Source organism: Hydra vulgaris, chromosome 02, assembly GCF_038396675.1.
Source record: "Hydra vulgaris chromosome 02, alternate assembly HydraT2T_AEP".
Taxonomy (NCBI): domain Eukaryota; kingdom Metazoa; phylum Cnidaria; class Hydrozoa; order Anthoathecata; family Hydridae; genus Hydra; species Hydra vulgaris.
In genome coordinates, this window is record NC_088921.1 from 14,767,029 (window position 1) to 14,785,307 (window position 18,279).

An 18,279-nucleotide genomic window follows, 5' to 3' on the forward strand; every position below is an offset into this window, starting at 1 on the left:
CAGCTTGAGCAATTTGACAACTTCAGAAATAGAAGATAATTGAGAAGAGGAAAACTGTGTGAGATGTAAGACAACATCACTGACACACCTTGGGATTTCATCAAACATTGTTCCGTATAGCCCAAGTTGCACATCTATAAAAGTCCGTGTCAATATCTGAGTATGTCTTCTTTATCCATGCTATGGTAACGGGTGATGCGGAAGTTATCGGACAAAATAAAAACGTCAATAACTTACTTATAAATAACAAAAAACAAACTACTATTATATTTTTTTTAAATAAAGCATTTATCTTTTAATAAAAATATATTATTTTTTATATGAAAAAATACCACCTCTGCAATTGATCTCAATTTTGCTTTTGAAAATTGACGCCTTTCATATGCGACTGTAAAAAGTTTAAATCAATTTCTTGTAGTTTTAGTTTAATGCCATCAATCAAAACTTGCTCTGTTGAAGCTTGCTAATCTCCCTCGTAAACTTTCTGTGCCAAATGTCCCCAAAAATTTTCAATTGGTCGTGCTTGAGGCACATTTGGGGGATTGGATTCTTTATCAATGTAATAGACATATTGGTCCATCCAATTTAGAGAATCTCTAGAATAATGAGAACTTGCTAAATCTGGCCAAGATAAACAGTTAAAGTCTCCATGATACTTGTGAATAAATGGAAGAAGTCGCTTTTCTAAACATTCATTAATATAGATTGATGAATCGATCGCTACAGCCTTGGAAGTGCGAAACAATGGCTCGGACATACCACGGTCAAATATGGCTATCCACATTAATAATTTTTTTGGAAATTTCTCTTTTCCTATAAAACGAACACTTTCTGGGCATGTCTTTTTGTTGTTTATGTAATATCCAGAATTTCCAGGCATGTTGTCCCCTGCAAAACAAAAGTATTTTTCGTCATCGATGACTAGAAGCGATTTTGTGTTATAGAGTTGGTTAACTAGTTTCCTGCTTCTTTTCTTTGCCTTTATTTGTTGTTCGATAGTGTATTTTGGAGTCTTTTCACGTTTTCTATATTTAATATTCATTTTTTTTAACTGACGACCAATTGTCGATTGATTTACACCGAATTTAATACCTATTTTTCTCTGACTGACCCCTTTTCGATTGTTGACAAGTCTCGTTAATTCGGCTTTCTTTTCTCTAGTCCAGGATGTTAGACAACCAGGGTGCTTTCTATCAGAAAGCGATTGAACGTTTCAAGTCTTTTTAGGTTATCATATATTGTACTTCGAGCAAATCCTTCCTTTTTAAAATGATTTACGATTTTTTTTTATTTTTATATTAGGTTTATTTACTAAAAACATTTTTAGTCGCTTTCGAAAAGATTCTCGTTCAGCTGCATTTAACCTCATTTTAAATAATTATGTTTCAAATAATAAAGTTTATATTATATAGGACGTTTATGCCTACGCATAAAACCACAAAAACTAATTATTATGCTCAAATAATGAAATTAGGATTTGTCCGATAACTTCCGCATCACCCGTTATCTGTGACATCTTCAGAAAGCAAAAGTTTCTCCAGTTTTTCAAGTTGTTTCTGTCCTGCTTGATCAAAACGATATTTGATTGTGTCAACAGAAGAATCAATTACATTGTAGTATGTGACACGATAGTACTGAATGGCTGTCTCAACATAATAATATGTGGTACTACAACCCTCCACATGTGGCAAAGAACAGAATCATTGGCTTCATTATAATGAAGCCATGGAAAGATGCCAAACCAATGTTGTTGAAAACATCGTCTCTTGTCCTTACCAAATGTTTTATATGGAAACTTGAATGATTGATCTGGTTGACTTTTAGGGCCTGAAAACCTTGTACACACGGCGACTCGGGGAATGCTTCGGAAGAGGCTGAGGGTTGTTGCCAGACACCATCACCTTGAACACACTGCGACTCGAGGAAGGTTACGGAAGAGGCCGAGGGTTGTAGCACACCCTCATCTTGAACACACTGCGACTCGGGGAATGCTACGGAAGAGGTCGAGGGTTGTAGCACACCCTCATCTTGAACACACTGCGACTCGGGGAATGCTTCGGAAGATGCCGAGGGTTGTAGCGAAAAAATAATGAAGAATGTCTCTCGATTTAGATGCTTCTTTAGCCAACAACCGCCTATTATTTGCTTTTTTCACTTCTGCACCCGAAAATTTGCGTTTTGGTGGCATCTCTAGAATATAAATAAAAATCTTAAATAATTAATTTGTTATTAAATGAAATGGGGTCACAAGTTCGAATACAACAACAGATTAAATTATTTATTTATTTATAATTAAAAAACAAATTTATTTTTATTAAAATACTTATGATGTATGTAATATTTAATATTTTGATTATATAAATAGATATATACATAATCTATCAAAATATATATATTTTTAAATATCGATAGCTTGGCCTTTGGCTACCATTATATAGTTTAAATGCATGATAGCATATAGTAGTTATCTTTTTTTTAAAAGTGACATTTAAAAAATAAAACTTAGTCAATATATAATATAATTAATACTTCTATTATATAATTATAATATATATATAAAGAATAAAATCATTATTAGAAATTTTTTGCTTTAATATTCATATATATAGGAATTTTATATCACCTAAGAACAATTAATTAAAATTTGATTATTCAATTCAACAAAACAATCTTGATTTATAAATAATAATTTCCAGCATTAAGAAATTTCTTATTTTTAGCCGATTTCGGAAGGACTCTGATAAAAAAATAGAACAACATAATCTTTTGAAATATAAACTACTTCCGGGCATATTAACACATGTACCAATTTTGGAATATCACGTTATAGTTATGTTGCCAAAACAAGAGACCGAATGGAATGGAAATTAATGTTTTGCTCTTTCACGCATAAGAAGTTTTTTATCCCGTAATAAAGCTACATTGTTTAACGCCTTCATAATGTCAAATTTTTCTTATTGTCCCCTAATATGGATGTTTTGTTCTAAATACTATGACAACCTTATAGATAAAATTCATAAAAAAGTTCTTTGTATTGTCCATAAAAGGTTTGACTTATCTCTTGATGAATTGTTAAGTTTTGATAATAGTCCAAGGATCTTAAGAAATTTGCGCTTTCTTATGATAGAAGTTTTTAAATCAATTAATTGTCTAAATCCACAATTTATGAAGGATTTAAAAAAACCTTCCTTTTAAACTTCGATGTAGCAAAAATATGATTCTACCTTCAAATGGCTCCAAATATAAGGATACATGTTGTACTATATTTAGAGCCATCTTGTTATGGAACACTCTAGATAACAAGACCATGTCCTCTAAAAGTTCTGAGATGTTCAAAAAACATATTAAAAATTGGTATGCAAAAAATTGTTATTGTAAAATCTGTTGTTTTTAATTACTATTTTTATTTATCCTGACATTATAACACAATATTTACTCATTTTTCTGTAATGAAACGGTTGTAATTTGAAATTGAATTTGAATATTTTTAATGTTGCCCCAAACGTGAGAGCAACAAGTTGATGAAGTATTTTTTGTACTATTCTTAACTAGACTTATATTCATCGATAAATTTTAAGTGTCATAGTATTACCTATTAGCGTTTAAAAATTATTACCATATAAAATTTGCAACCCCCTCAAATTGAGGGGGGTTTAAACTTCATATGGTCATAATTTTTGAACGCTAAAATATTTTAAAATGAAATCTAAAATTTATCGATGAATATAAGTCTAGTTAAGAATAGTACAAAAAATACTTCACCAACTTGTTGCTCTCACGTTTGGGGCAGGGGGGCAAAAATTTTGGGACTTTTTTGTTCCCAGCCTCCAATCATCGCAATTTTTTGCAAACTCTCATTATTTGACATAAGTATAAACATATAAATGTTTGGAGTTTGCTCCATGTCTGGAAGTTACCTATCTCGAATACTAAAAAATTCTTTCTACGCCTATGCTTTTTTCAGAGAACATATATTATATTAAAATCTTTATAATAACTACTGAGCTGTTGAAAGTAGGTAGAAACTTTTTTTTTTTTTTTTTTTTTATTTCAGTTTTACATTTAATTAGTCGTAATACAATAAAATCCTTGATATATACTCTCATAGTGCAATAAAATCCGTGATATAAATTCTCGTAATACAATAAAATAGTGTTTTCTTTTTTTAGAGTTAGTATAAATATAAAGTTAACCTAAGATGTTTTGATTAATAAGGAATAACAAAACATATAAACAATAATACATTCTTTGGGCAAAGTCAACGTTAATTAAATAAAACTTTGTTTCTATTGAAAAAAAATTTCTGTAAGAAAATAATTTATTTCTTGCTGAACAAAAAAGTAGTTGCATGAATAAAAATGTTTTTTAATGGTTTGTTTGTTTTGATTTTATAGCGTTTTTATTTTTATATGACCTTCTATTTTTTCGGCAAAAATGCGGAGTATTACTCCGTATACTTTAAGTAAGCCATGATATATATATATATATATATATATATATATATATATATATATATATATATATATATATATATATATATATATATATATATATATATATATATATATAACAAAACAACTAAATAATCTCAAATCAATTCACTGTCAATCGCATAGTCAATATAATGCCGAAATCTATTTGTAAATAAAACTTGACTTTTTTAGTAAATTATGTTTTATTTATATACAATTTATATAAAATCCTTTTCTTATGAATATAATTTTTAAAGGCTCCTATTGTTTACTGTTTCTTTTATATACCATAAAAACGTAACACTAAATAATATTAACTTTAAAAAATTTAATACATAAGAAAAATTTTTTATACAATATAAATCCTATAAAATATAGGAAACTAATTTTCAGTAGCACCTATCTTTAATAAATATATATATATCTCTTTATAAAAGCATCCTTAATCTGCAAAATCATGTAAAATGATGTGATTATTTCTAAAGTCTTAAAACATAGCGTTCTCTACTACAGGCCTATTCATTGCACAACCGGATTTTTTTGTGGAGGCCTACTTTGTTGCGGCAAAAAAAAAATTATTTCTCAATGTTCAGACCAGATAAAATGTCATATCGTTTGTAATATATATTTAAATATTGGAATTTAATACAATGTTAATAAAGTTATATAACTTAAACATGGAGTTTCAGATTTGATTCAAAGCGAATAATATATTTATAAAATTTAGATTAAATCATCATGCCAAATAAATGTTGTGCGTGGAAGAAAAATACTCCTTCTGTTTGGCTGGAAATACCTTTATCTCAAATTCCAACTGCTAATCCAACTGAAAGATCTATTAGAAGTACATTAGATGATGAACTAGACGCATTTTTTAAAAGGGATAAAGCTTTTTGTGACTGATACAAAGCATAAGTGTCCTTTGCAGGCTGTTATCAATAATCCTGATGACAACTGTTTAAATTTAATACTACAAGTTGGTGATATGGCACTTAAAATGGCAGGTCCCAAAGGTAAACGTATTAAACAGCTTTCTATTGATACTGCAACTTGTATACATCAAACTTGTTATGGACTAGTAGACTTATGTAGATATTTACTTAGTACTACGCAAAACTATGTACTTCTTGTTCAATTTACATCAGATCACCTGGAAAAAGAGTATGGTATACTTCGTCAAGGTTCTGGTGGTACATATTTTCTTAGTGTTCAACAAGTTATTAAAAAATTACGTATCAAACTTGCAACTTTAGAAATTAAATGTAGATATTGACAATTTTAATGTGAAGTCTGGTCATCAATGTGCGCTACGCCATTACAAATTATCTGAATACTGCTGCGAAATTCTTGATAACTTGCAAGATCTAGAGACTTCTATTGCTTATGAAGTTAAAATGTAATATACTCACATGGCTGGTTATGTTAAACGAAATGATAAAGAACGAACTGATTATAAACTTTTAGATCAAACAACGTTATGTTATCAAAAAATATGGTCAGTTTTCTAACATTTTGGATCGTAGTGGATTGAAAATTCAAGCTGATAATTTGTGCCAACGAACATTTTTTTGTTTTGTAATTTTAAAGTAATAGTTAAAGATCTTGTTTGCAGAAAATCTTTAAGTAGTATTCTGATGATTATATCAGACTATTATTTATTGGATATGGAGGAACATCATTGTGTAATATTGAGCAACATTTTAAACAAAAATTTATGTACCACTGTCACTCCGAGATCTGTCAAAGAACCTTAAAAATATCTAAGAAGTCTACTTGGTTGTCTACTATTTATAATATACTATCTTATAAAAGATGTGCAAAGGTTTCATATGGTAGTTTTTTTTTTCTTTCAGATTTTGTTAACAATTTTAATCAAAATTTTTCTAATATTCTTTGTTTGGTTTAATATCATTTCTACGAAATGATATTAAACCAAACAAAGAATATTAGAAAAATTTTGATTAAAATTTGATTAAATTTTATAAGAAAATATCAATTTTGTATTTAGAAGTTAAAGCCAAAACTAAAGGTGATTATATAATTATGTAAATGTGTGAAATTTTAAATTAGAAAAAATTTCTTTGCCTTTTATTTACATTGTTTATTACTTAAGATTATTTTTTCTTTCTGTTTCTTTTTTCATCAAAAAAATTATTAGGCTATACAAAGAATTAAAAATACATAGTATTTTAATTCTCTGTATAGAGGCCTGTTGTTGAGAACGCTATGTCTTAAAAGTATAGGTAAAAGACCGTAATTTAATGAAAACGGATTTTTTTCGTAGCATATCAACGGAAAAAGTCAGATAAATACTACGGAGTTTTTTTACAGTGTAAACAAAGTTATTTAATTAAAAATCCAACTTTCGAACAAAATAACTTCAAACAAAAATTCTACAAAACATTCGGATTTTTTTATTTCGTTGACAACAAAACTCTTTTAATGAAACAAATGTCGAAAACTTAAAAATCTAAAAATAAAATATAACATCTAAAATTAGTTGACAACTTAACAAATCATTTTCCATTAAAAAATTATCATCTATAAAATTATGTAAATTAAATATCTACAAAATTAGATAAAAATAAATACATAAAAAATGTTGAAAAAATTTTTCTAAATAACATTGCAAATTTCAAAACCTCTAAAAAATATTTAAACGTAAATCATTAAATAAAGTATAAAAAAAAATTAATCTAGTTTTTATTTATATTAATTATAATTATATGATCAATGTAATAAAAAATTACAATTAATGTTAATTAAACAATAAACGTTATAAAAAGTGTAAAAAATTATTTTAAAAAATTCTGAAAAAAATGTAAACATTATTATTATTATTACTAAAATTATTAATATTATTGAATAAAAATAAAATATAATAACTATATTTAAAAATAAAATATAATAATTATATTTTTAACTAATAATTACATATATATATATTATAATGATTATAACTGTTTATTATTATTATATATTTAAGACAAATTAATTGTATGATACTTAAATAATAAAAAAACTATTAAACTAATAAATATTAAAATTAACTCGTATTTTTAAAACATATTTAGTTATAAAATAATACTTTAAATATTTCATTTATTATTTATTAATTATTGTTTATATTTTATTTAAGATATTAAACATTTTTCTGTGTTATAAAGTTTTTTAATTCATCGAGGTTATCAAAATATTTTCCACGGTAGTCGATCCACAACTTCTTGACATTCGAACAACGAATCCATTCATAAATCTCTTCAATGAAATCGATGTCGTAGTGAAGTAAAAGATGTAATTCTTCACAAAGATTAATCCACGGAAGAAAACTTTCTTCAAAATCTTTTTTCCTTATTAAATCACTTGAGATGTGTATCTCCAAATCTTCAATCTTATCGATCGGTTTCCATCCTTCGAATTTAATTGGACAACAAAAGTTGACATCGCGAACATTTGTTGAACATTGAATTATAAGAGTTTTTTCTTCATCATTTAAAATATTTTTATGAACACTTAACTCCGATAACTTTCTTCCAGATTTAATGTAATGATTTACGAAATAATTTTCACAAGAAGTTTCGTAAGAAGTTTTACCATCGTGTATCACAATCTCCCACTCTCCTTCTTTACCGACGATTAATTTTATTTCATCAGTAAATGATGATTGACTTTCATAAAAACATTCAATGAATAAATTAACGTAATAAGTTTTAAGTTCAATTTCAAGTGGAATATCGTCATCATTTTCACTTTGATAATCGTTTTCATCATCACTTTGATAACTGTTTTCATCGTCACTTTGATAATTGTTTTCATCATCACTTTGATAATTGTTTTCATCATCACTTTGATAATCGTTTTCATCATCACTTTGACGAGATAATTTAAGTAGACGATCTAAAGAAAAAATAAATATTATATATAAATAAACAAATAAATAATAATTTAAATAATAATCAAAATTATAAAACATAATATACATGAAATAATCTAGATAATATACATATATATATATATATATATATATATATATATATATATATATATATATATATATATATATATATAAATATATATATATATATATATATATATATACATATATATAAATATAAATATATATATATATATATATATATATATATATATATATATATATATATATATATATATATATATATATATATAGAATAGATAGTATAAATATTATAAAAAAATATTATAATAGATAAAATAATCTAGATAATATATATATATATATATATATATATATATATATATATATATATATATATATATATATATATATATATATATATATATATAATCTAGATAATAATACATAAATTTAAATTAAGATATAATTAACTGAAAAATTATATTCAATATATTATTATTAAATACATTACATAATAATATTATATACATTAATATTAAATTAAGATCATAAATAATAAAATATTAAATTATTATTATATTTTACATTATTATTAAACTAGAATCGTATATAAAAAAAACTAAAACGATGAAACTTTAAATATATTAACCCTTTATTAAAATTATTGCAAATTAATTTAAAAATTGATTTATGTTCAATAACATATTGTAATAAGACACCAAGAAAACGAATGTTATTTTAACACAGATTGGAGTGAAATGAATGATTATATGAATCGAATTTGTAATTTCAAATATAAAACTTCGAAAATCTCCTTCGACAATCTTTAATAAAATAAGTTATGTGAATAAATTATACAAAACTCAGAGTGAGAGTATAAATATTTGTTTATTTAAATTTGACATTGCTTGGAAACTTAAAAAAAAAAAGCGCATTTAAGAACAATTTATCTATTTTATGATATTCGATAAATTTTATAACAAAAACATTTTGTATAACATTGATACAGTCACAATAATAAATAATATTTTTATCGTTAAAGCTATGGTTACCATGTATTTTTACGTAGAAGAGCACTGTGCCAAACTAATTTTTTTTTGTTCCTTAAGATGCTCCGAAAAGCCCTGACGGTCTTACCCCTATTAAAATCAAGATTTTTACTATGCTACCTACGTACAAACAGGACATCTGGTAACACTAGACCTAGCTACAAAAACATATAAGTGCTTTTAAAAAGAAAAAAGCAACAATTATAGATAAGATCAAAATTGATAATCTAATAGATCAAATATAAAATTTTCCATTAATCACATCAAGTATTTGTTGTTAATATAATTGATAAAATTTGGTTTTAAAAAATATTTCTTAAAAAAATATTACAAATTTAAATCTTTATCACTTATATTATCTTTGTGCATTCTTAAGCCTAAGTAACTAAAGCTCTCGGCTCACTTTTTCGTACCCAAAAAAAAAAAAAAAAACCGAATATGTGAAAATGTTTTATATAGATATTAAATCGATTGAAAAGAAAGTCAATCAAAAAAACAGTCTGCTGAAAATAGAATCGCATAACACCCGAGTTCTGTTGAAAATTAATGTCATGTTTTATTTCAATTTATATATTAAAAAGAATTAGCTGAAGATTTTTACATTTTTTAGCACTTTATCTTGTAATTTTATAATATAGTTTAATTAATATAAAGTTTATATTCATTTAAACTTAGTTTCAAAACCAATTTTTTAAAATAAAAAACAAATAATTAAATATAAAGTGAAATATACTTACGACCTTAGAAGTATTGTTACCAGAGTTATATAATAAACAATGATTTTTATTTATTTAAAAAGAGATTATATATATTTAAAACTCGATCATCGAACTTTAAAAAATCCTTTGTCAAATTCGAAAAAGGAAATTCGAAACAACCGTATTGCTAATAGATATTGTAGTATATTGTAACTACCGCAACCGTTTTAAAAAAAGAAGAATATTTGACAAATAATTACTCACTACAAACTATCATAAACTAATAAGTTTAAAATTTTTTTATGAAATAAAATAATATAAAAATAACAGAAACTTGAAAATTTTTTTTTAGAAATTTAAAATGGAAATTTGAAAAGAAGCATTTAAAAATAGAATAAATTAGCACTACTTTTTTATTACTATTTAAACAAAATTAAATTGCAATTGCTCGTGAATTGTGTGAGATTTTACAAATAAGGAGTTGTCCATTACTAGGTTAAAAAGTTAGAGAAAATACGTGGAAAAAAGGTTTTATAAGATTATTTTATATGTGTAACTGCTTAAAATCGATTTTTTAGGACACATCATAAGTGCTTAAAGCATATTTTAAATTTATTGTTATATACGTTTGCTTAAACCAATTATTTAAAATAACTTTAGGCAATAAAAATTCGCTGAATTTATTTTTTTCGCATGCTATTTGTCGTTTGTGTTAATGAAATTCCCAAAATTAGAATAATAAAAAATTTTAATACTAGGCTTTTATACTTTTTAAAAAGATTTATTAAACCTCAAACGTTTAAAAGTTAAACAAAATTATTAATTCTAATAAATTTTGCCATTTTTGATATTATTTATCATTAATGACTCAAAATTATCCGATTAGTAAAAAAAAACTTTTGTTATGTAAATCATTATTTATATAAATAAAAATTATATAAATAATGATTCACATAACAAAATTGATTATACTTAATAAAATATTTGATTAATTAAAAATTTTGTTCATTTGTTTTCAAACAAAAATATTTAGTGCAAGGAGTGGCTCATATCTGTATAGAGAGCAGAGCTGTCAACAATCTCATTGAAGCAGCAGAACAGCTTGGACCTAAATATTTAGAACTAAATATTTAATATAAATACATATTTGAAAATTCCAAATAATAAACATGCAGTATGCAGCCAGGTATACTTAAGCACAAGATGGAAGCTGAAAATATTTGTAGGGGACAGAAGTTTTAGTTGGCTACTCATAGGTCTCCTTTGAACATTGTGGTTGGGACTCCTGACAAAAAAACTGACCGAATTGAGCTGAAACAGGTGTCCTTTGGTACTGTTATGGGGTTTTTAAATTTCTAGAGCTTTCAAAAAATTAAACAAAAAAATTTTGTTACTAATATAGATCTAGTAAGGGAACTCAAACCTGCATTGAAGTGAACATCTTTGAAAAATTGAAGCTCTCCATAACAGTATAGATGAATTTTACACTTCTAAAGAAGTAGGTTTTATGGATGGAGAAGAAGCCATTACTAGAACTTTGGTTCCTATAAAAGATACATCTACATTTATACAGCACAACATTACAGAAAAAGGAATAGATCCACATGACTCCATATTGAGAATAGCTATGGATTCAGGTCAGGGATTTCCTAAAGTTACTGTAAATATTTTTAATTCCCTGGAAAAAACTTCTTCAGATTCAGAGCTAGATGATGCTGGAGTAAAAAAACCCTTTCTTATAGCAATTGTTGAGGGGGTTTCTGAAGCTAATGATAATCTTTAGAAGCTTATTGAGCCCCTGAATATAAATGATATAAAGTTTTACATTGCATTTGATCTTTAATGTGCAAATTCAGTGTTTGGAATTAGTAGTCAGGCTGAGAAATACAGTTGTTTATATTGTGAGGGATCCTGCACTCTTGACCCTGGTATTAAGAGAACACTTAGGTCATTGGATGATCGTTAAAATAACTTTACCCTTGACGGAAAGAAGAAATCAAAAATGTCACACTTTAAAAATGTTACAAATCCAAGACTTTTGTAAAAAGAGGAGTTGGTTCCTGTTCCTAAGCTCCATGTTCTAATGGGAATAGTAAGTAAACTTGCAGTACTTCTAGTTAGTGTATTTCCTTTGTTTAAGAAGTGGTTACAATCAAACTACATCATGTTTCGAGGATACCAAGGCATAGGACTTGGCACAAACAATACAAGCAAGTTCCTGAAGTTGGTGGATATACTTGAAAGAGATATTGTAAACAATGGAAAACATGACTTATTACCAATAGTAAACTGTCTTAGAAAGTTTAAATGCCTCCAAGCAGAAGCGTTTGGTATGTTAGCAGGGGATAACATCAGCACTGCTGTTCTGGAGTTTCAAAAGTCCTATGCAGATTTAATTGAATACGTGCATGCTACATTTGAGGGTATCGAGCTCAGTGTTACATGGAAAGTTCACATAGCAGTATGTCATATACTTCCTTTTCTTTATTCTACTGACTGCGGCCTAGGAGTTTACTGTGAACAAACAGGAGAAGCTATTCATCATGAATTTAAAAAAACATGGAATAGATACAAATGAAGGAGTGAACCAAATAGATTATGCAAAATGGCTAAAATCCAGTGTTGTCGAGTTTGTATCAAAAAACATTAAATAAACTGAATAATTTTATAATTTAATTTAATGTTTATAATTTCAAGTATATATTGTAAAGTATATTATTTATAGCACTTATAATATAACTAGTTAACATAAAGCTTTTTTACTTTGTGCTTTTATTTGTATAGGATAAGTTACACCTATGTTTGAATTTTTGTTCTTAATTTAAAAAAAAAAAAAATTTAACACCCCAGAAATTTTAAATGTTTTAAAAAGTGTCTTCTAATGTATACCCAACTATTGAAAAAAAAATCACACCTAGGGAACATTTTAATCTGGTGGTCACTCAGGTCCACAGTGATAAGTAATAGCTATTTTTTGATTTTTTTGTCTTGATTTTTTATTTTTGAAAATTCCAACACCCCAAAAGTTCTAAAAGTTATAAATGGTGTCTACTAATGTATACCTTGCTATTGAAAAAAAAAATCAGACCTGGGGAACAACTCAACCTGGCGGTCACTCTGGTCCAGAGTGCCTTGTTTCTAAAACTTAAAAATGTTTAAAAAGAAAGTGGTGTCATTACTTTATGTGACTAAATATTTTATATCTCAAATAAAAATTTCAGTTAAATATATTTTAACAGCATTTATAATGTTATAAAAACAATAATGAATTTTTCAACATTAATAAATCTAAAATCTCCTTATAACCATATTGAACTGTGTTTAACAACCATGGCTTCCTTATTTCACACCATTATGGTCAATTTTTACAGACACACTAAAACTTTTAGTGTCTTGTTAAGATTTTTATGCGCTGATTTAGATGTTTGTTCTGATATAACACCGAGTATGATATTTAGCTTGTTTAGTTGAAATGGAATCTCATTATGTAAAATTTCATCAAAGTGAAATTAATTATCATTAACATACGATTTTAAATGAAGCATATATGATGTATATCCAAGAACATCATTCAGCATCTGATTTAAACAAAGCCTTCCCAAACATAACCTTGCTGAAATTATTAGTACTAACATAATTGTGTCTCTTATGTATATTATATATATTTATTAACAGATTTCAATTTTTATCAAAACATTTTTATCATAATTTTTAAATAGACTTCATCAAAATAAATTTTGACGCTCAAAAGGTACAACTTTATAAATTTTAGAACAGATTTCACGAAATTTTTTACAGTTTTAGAAAAAGATTCTAAAAAAAATATGTTTTTAACAGTTTCTCCCTCATGTCAACCTAAAATCAAAAAAATTACGAAAAAAAACCCCCTTAAATAAATAACTTAAGGGTTGTTCTATATCAAATCACCTAATGGCCCCAGGATAGCACCTCAGATTTGCTTTAAACTTTGACTACCCACATATTCTATGAAAAAAAACAAGACATAATCCTAAAAATTTCAGCTGGATTTGCCTATCTGCTTGAAAGTTATAAATATCTGAACCTTAAAGTAGAATTTTTTGATTTTTGACAAACCATAACTAAATAAAAAAGAAGTTATCGTTTGAAATTTTGCATAGCTATAGTTTTTTACTCAAATAATCCATTTCAGGTGATAATCTTTTTTATTTACAAAGATATGGTTTGTCGAAAATCAAAAAAATCTACTATAAGTTTGAAAAAATTTAATTTCTTTAACTTTATTAATATTGAATTTAGTTAAAATTGATTTAAAAATAACTTTTGAACTTTCAGGATTTTATTTTTTTATAAAATCTGTGAATGGTCAAAATTTGAAGCAAATTTGAGGTGGTACTATAAGGCACTTTTGAAAAACTAGGTGATTTCATATGGAATGACCTTATATATAAAAACAATAAAAAGATCCAGTGATTTTAAAATTAATCTTTATTTTTAACATATGTTACCATACAAAAAACAAAAATGGTTAAAAAAAAAACAACCTAAAGTGAAAATAACTTTATCTAAAAACGCCTAAAATAGTCTGTGTGAGGTGATTTTAAAATCTATTTACTCAGTTAAGATCAAGTAATCTTTATTTTTATATGATAATTTATGTCATCATACAAAAAACAAAAATAATAAAAAAAATCTAATGTAAAAATAACTTTCTAAAAACACCTAAAGAAGTCTATGTGATGTGATTTTAAAATCAATCTAACCAGTAAAGAACATGTAAATTGAGTAATATTTATGCAATAAAAAGTTATACAATCATTATTATCATAAAAACAATTATTGTACACTCATTATTAAAGAAAAAAATAAGTAAAATTATCGTAATAAGTCACAGATTGACTCATATAATTAATGTTGAACAAACTTTCCCACGCTAGCTTCTAAACCTTGTTTTTTCCTATTTTTTATATGTATATTTTATTTATTTTAAACACTCACTCAGCTTAGATGATTGCGCCGAAGGGCACCAAAAGCTCTATTCAATATTATCAATTTTAAATTATCTATTTATTAAATTAAATTCATTTAATCAGATTTTACTTTTTTATTAATAATCATGTTTACTAAGGCTTTAGTTATATTAACTATTTCATGTACCTTATTGCACCACAGACATACAAGATAAGGTGTATCAAAAAACAACTTTTTTTGAATTTGAAATTGTAATAGAGCGGAAAAGTTGCATAATACTATAAAAAGTAATTGTGCCAAATTTTTTTGTATATTTTTTATGTCTTCAGTTCGCGCTAGGGTTTTATTTTTTTTACAAAAACACGTTTTCTGACCTTTTTTACAAAATAAAAATAACAAATTCTATGCATATACTAGAATTGTAATAGAACATTAAACATTACTAAATGACTAAGTTAGAAATAGTTACAATTTTTAAGAAAATATTTTAATTTCTTCAGTTGCCGCTAGAGGGCTGAGTTTTTAAGAAAAAACACAATTTTATTTAAATCAAAGTAATTTTAATTATGTTGTTGATGCTTTCACTTGTCGTCACTGTTATGAAAAAAAGTATTTATTAACAAATACTTTTGTTAATTGACAGAATTAATTAGAAATATTTGCTGATCTGTTGAATTTATTTATTAAAATTTTTTTTGATTGCGCTTATTTAATTTAAATTGCTAAATTGGATATGGATAAAAAGGAAATATCATTGTATTTTGCATTTGATTTTTGATAACTAAACTTTTAAAACATTGGCAACTCCATACCAATTAGAACCTGTTATGAAAAAAAAATACAAGAATACACTAAACAATACAGTTGACAGTAGTATCAGATATGAAAATTCATGAAAGGATATGTGAGATCCTGGTTTTGCATTACAAGTACAATCAAAAACAGCACAAGTCGGCATTATAAATTTTGATTATAAGTTTACTATTCAATATTTTATAACCATCAAATTAAAAGCATATACATTTTTGCCTGTTTCATATGATAAACATTTAACAAAAATACAGACAAATTATTATTAATTAATGCAATGATTAACAAATTAATTAATGACAATAATTCAAGATAGGTAGTTTAAATTGCCAAAATGTCGTAATGCTCGTTAAAAAACATATTATATTTGGTATTTCCCAATTTATGTGTCGTATTTGGCATTTGTCTCTTAACATCGAAAATTAAAAAACTAACAAATCTGAGAAATACAAGTTTTCAAGCAATTCCGATTTATTCATTTATTCCAATTCCCATTTATTCAAAAAAAAGTTACAATTAAACTTTTTTCTCATCTAAAAAAAAGATAGAGTAACGCTAAAAAAAATTCTTCACAACTCTTATTCATTCAACAGGGCTGTACCGTGAAATTTTTTAGGGAGGGGTCGTATTTGAAAAAAAGAGGCAGTTTTAAAACACCAAACAAATATCTTACTAAAATTACCTAATAAAATTTTCTAAAACATAGCTATATTTGTGTAAACAATGTTTACATAAACAAATTTATTGTTCTCCAAATATTTTTTTTATTTTTATAATGCATAGGCGTATAGGCAAGCTCTTTGTTAGAAAATGGGTATGGATACAAAGATTAATAATACTTTGATAAATGGTTTAAATTTTTATTCAAAAACCAAACTTTTTTCGTACAATTTTCTAGGATGTCAAGTAAAAAATAATTTTGAGACTTTTTTATAATCAACAATTTCATTGTAGTGGATATTCATGATGGCTAATGAACCAAGTCTATCTGCAGTCATACTGGCTCTCAACCATGTTCTTAATCTTCACATTGCTGAAAAGCTTACCAAAAAATATCTACAATTATGTATGCTGACGATACAAATTAATTTTTTAATCATCCTGATGCAAAGACTTTGTTTGAAACTATGAATATTGAACTCAAAAATTTCAACCTCTGGTTTATAGCAAAAATATTATCCCTAAATTGTAAAAAAACTAGCTTTACTCTATTTCATAAATAAAAACAATCAATTAATCTTCCGTTAAAGCTGCGTAAACTGTTTATTAATAAAAATCAAATTAAACGTGAAAAATACACAAAATTTTGGGGAGTGCTTTTTGATGAAAATTTGTCATGGAGAAACCATATTGGTCTTATTGAAACAAAGGTGTCCTCTGTAATAGGTGTTTTGTATAAGTCAAGACCTTTTCTCGATAGTAAATCACGTAATATGCTTTACTTTAGTCTTATACATAGTCAGCTTTTGTACGCAAATATTGTATGGGCTAGCACCCATAAAACCAAATTACTAAAATTGCAAAGTCTGCAAAACCATGCATGCAAAGCAATTAATTATTTAAATAGGTTTGTAAACCCGGCCCCAGTGATGAAAAGCATGATGGTTCTAGATATTGAGAAACTTAACACATTACAGATATTAATTTTTATGTATAAGTATAAAAACAATCTTCTACCAAGCGTTTTTTCAGATAACTTTCTTATATCATTTTCTGAAAAATATAATCTGCAATCAAATACCAGTAACAACTATCAACTAGGAAAAATTAAATCACAGCAAGTTTTCTATTTACAAACCGTGGTCCATCAATATGGAATTGCTTCCAAAATAAAAATATTTAAGACCTAAAAAGCATTTCATCGTTTAAACAACAAACCATACATCAGAACGCACTTTTTTTTGCATATTGCGTATTGAGTATATTACTCATGTCATACTCAATACGCAACTCAACGTACGCAATTTCTTTGAGTATAATACTCAATACACAACTCATAGTACGCATTTTTCTTGAGTAGAATACTCAATACACAACTAATAATACGCATTTTTTTGAGTAATTTGCGTTTTTTTTTTTAGTGTAAAATATAATTTTGTTCTAAAAGTAATATTGTTTTTTATATAATGAATAAACAGAAACACGAAATGGAAGAGAAAAAAAAAAATTTATTTTTCTAAAATGTATTTTCAATTTATAAACAAAAACAAAAGTAATGAAGAAAACTTTCAAACAACTGAAGAATTATTTTCACTCAGCCATTTCATTAAGTATGGTTAAGTTACTTTTTAAAAAGGCACGATTTATTAGTGTTTCATCGTTCATGTTGCCGGCTCTTTTTCGATTAACTTCAACACATATGCTAAAAAAACGTTCAACATAAGCGGAGGATGTCGGTATAT

General features: G+C 26.0%; 1 protein-coding gene across 1 annotated transcript; it reads right to left on the minus strand.

Annotated features, from left to right (window-relative positions):
• Positions 1-463: 463 nt before the first annotated feature.
• Positions 464-1,042, minus strand: LOC136075870 (uncharacterized). The gene has a single exon (XM_065789309.1). The coding sequence runs from the start codon at positions 1,040-1,042 to the stop codon at positions 464-466; it is 579 nt and encodes a 192-aa protein (XP_065645381.1).
• Between the last annotated feature and the right edge of the window lie 17,237 nt (positions 1,043-18,279).